The 2,065-nt window shown below is 44.6% G+C and overlaps 1 protein-coding gene across 1 annotated transcript; it reads right to left on the bottom strand.

Moving 5' to 3' along the window:
- Positions 1 to 475: 475 nt before the first annotated feature.
- On the bottom strand, positions 476 to 1,534 carry GPR148 (G protein-coupled receptor 148). Its single transcript, XM_009877509.1, has one exon. It carries the CDS (start codon positions 1,532 to 1,534, stop codon positions 476 to 478), a length of 1,059 nt encoding a protein of 352 aa, XP_009875811.1.
- Positions 1,535 to 2,065: the final 531 nt, after the last annotated feature.

Genomic DNA, 2,065 nt, shown 5'->3' with positions numbered 1-2,065 from the left:
AACGCTGCAAAAATACAATGTGAGTGAAAGATAGAGCTGTCCTTGTTCACAGCACGTTTGGTTAAGGCTCCTCTCCGCTCTAGGTGATGCTGGCAAGGGACCCGTGGTCACCTCCTTTGCTTTGCACTATCTGTTTTTCATTTTCTATTTTCCAGAAAGGAATCTACTGCAGTTGGGTGAAAAAGATCTTATTCAATAACTCCTTCAAAAGTTGCTGCCTTTCCACATTGGAACAACGCTTAGAACTTCATTCAGGGCAGGATTTGCTGTGTTCTCAGCTGTGATGTGATGAAAGATCTGTGGCTTTCTGGCACCAGGGAGGCCGAGTGATCAACCCATGTCTTCTTTGCCAGAGTCTGTGTCTTTTCTGACATGGGTTGATCGCTTCTTCTTCAGAAGCTGAGTGATTTCCATCAAGCTTGCATTTGAACAAGGTAAGGAGAACTCCTCTGCTGGGGCTGTGCTCTGTTTCGGCTCAGGACGGTGACGGAGCAGGGGATACCAGGTGAGGATGCTTCCTTTTGACAATGGATTTGAGAGATGCTGAGATCTCTCTGTATCGAAGCCCATACAGAAAAGGGAACAGAACTTTAGGCAGAATCATCAGGACATTGCAGACTGTCATGGAGACCCAGATTCCTGTCTGTGGTCCGATGACAACTTGAATGCACAAGAACGATTCTACAAAAAGGGCCAAGAGTGGAAAGAAGTAAAAAAATAACACAGTGTTGTGCATTAAGAATGTTACACTGGCTCTGGAGCAGATGCTCTCCCATATACCTGATTGTTTGGTTTTAAAGTACAGAACAGCATAGCAACAAAATATTAGAGACAAGCAGATAAAGACAACCACGGCAGAAAGCCAGAAACAGAGCTTCACAGCATCAGTCCCATTGAGAGTTAACATTAGTATTACCGGAACCGAGCATGTTTCCAGGACACAGGGCACAAAGCTGTGGGTGGTCGATAGCACCAAGAAGAAAATCCCAGGGAAAGCCCCAGAACACACCCACAGTAACACAATAATCTTCTTCGTTCGCGAAGGAGGCAAAATGGCAATGTAGCGCAGAGGAAACGAAATAGCTATGTATGTGTCCAAGACTATCGCAGCAGCCGTGAACAACCCCCCGCAGCAAGCCGCTGCCAGCAGAAATAACAGGAGGACACAAGCTTCTTTCGGGAGATGGATGTGCGCTGCATTGAGAGCAGCTGACAGGGTGTAGAACAGCAGGTAGATGAGATCAGAAAGCAGAGCATTTCCCAGCAGCAGGTACCTTGTTTCTTGACGGATGCGAAACCTGGAGAAGATGGCAAACAGGATGGTAGGAATGATGAGGACACCTGCCACGAGGCAGACAACTGGAGGGATTAAAAACATCTTCATGCTCCTGCCTGGTGAGTTGAGAGACCATTCCTCCAGCAAAAAGTAGAGAGAAGCATCATCCAAATTCGAGGAAGTGTTGAATTCTGTCTGCCTGAGGTAGGATACAGTTGCATTCGCTCTCTTTCCTAACACACAGCCAGAGAAGTCCATTTCCTTAGGATTTTGGGATGATTGTCTGACTTGGAGAAAGCAAGATGTTCTGCGCTGAGTCCTTAGGAAGGCAAATGAAACAGAGCATGCAAAAAGCCTATGGAAGCAAAGCAACTTCCATAGCCAACTCTACCAGCTCTTCTCAAGGATGGAAAGCTGAAACTTCTAAGTGAATTCTGTAGTGCCAAAAGATGTTTTTCCCTCAAGTGGAGATTTTCTTTTCTTTCTGCAAAATCTAACGTTCAGAAAAGAGAACGAATCTTGATCTGGTTTTTAAAAAGTCTAAACCCCTCAGCTAGCTTTTTGATCAGAAATGAATGGGTTGATCATTTTCAGTAATTTGAGTTTGTTCTAATACTAGCTTGATTCAACAACTAAAATAAATATGCAACGGTACAGAACAACATTCCATATGTACTGATGTAGAAGAGTCATAAATCTGATTGGGTGATGGTTTGTACACAATCGATGCGCAACGATCAATAAAACTGGCTCTCAATCCTGCTGTAAAATCGCATCACAATGGCTCCA

The sequence above is a fragment of the Apaloderma vittatum genome, unplaced genomic scaffold (genome assembly GCF_000703405.1).
Source record: "Apaloderma vittatum isolate BGI_N311 unplaced genomic scaffold, ASM70340v1 C12208108, whole genome shotgun sequence".
Taxonomy (NCBI): Eukaryota; Metazoa; Chordata; class Aves; order Trogoniformes; family Trogonidae; genus Apaloderma; species Apaloderma vittatum.
This window is presented reverse-complemented; position numbering and strand designations above follow the sequence as displayed.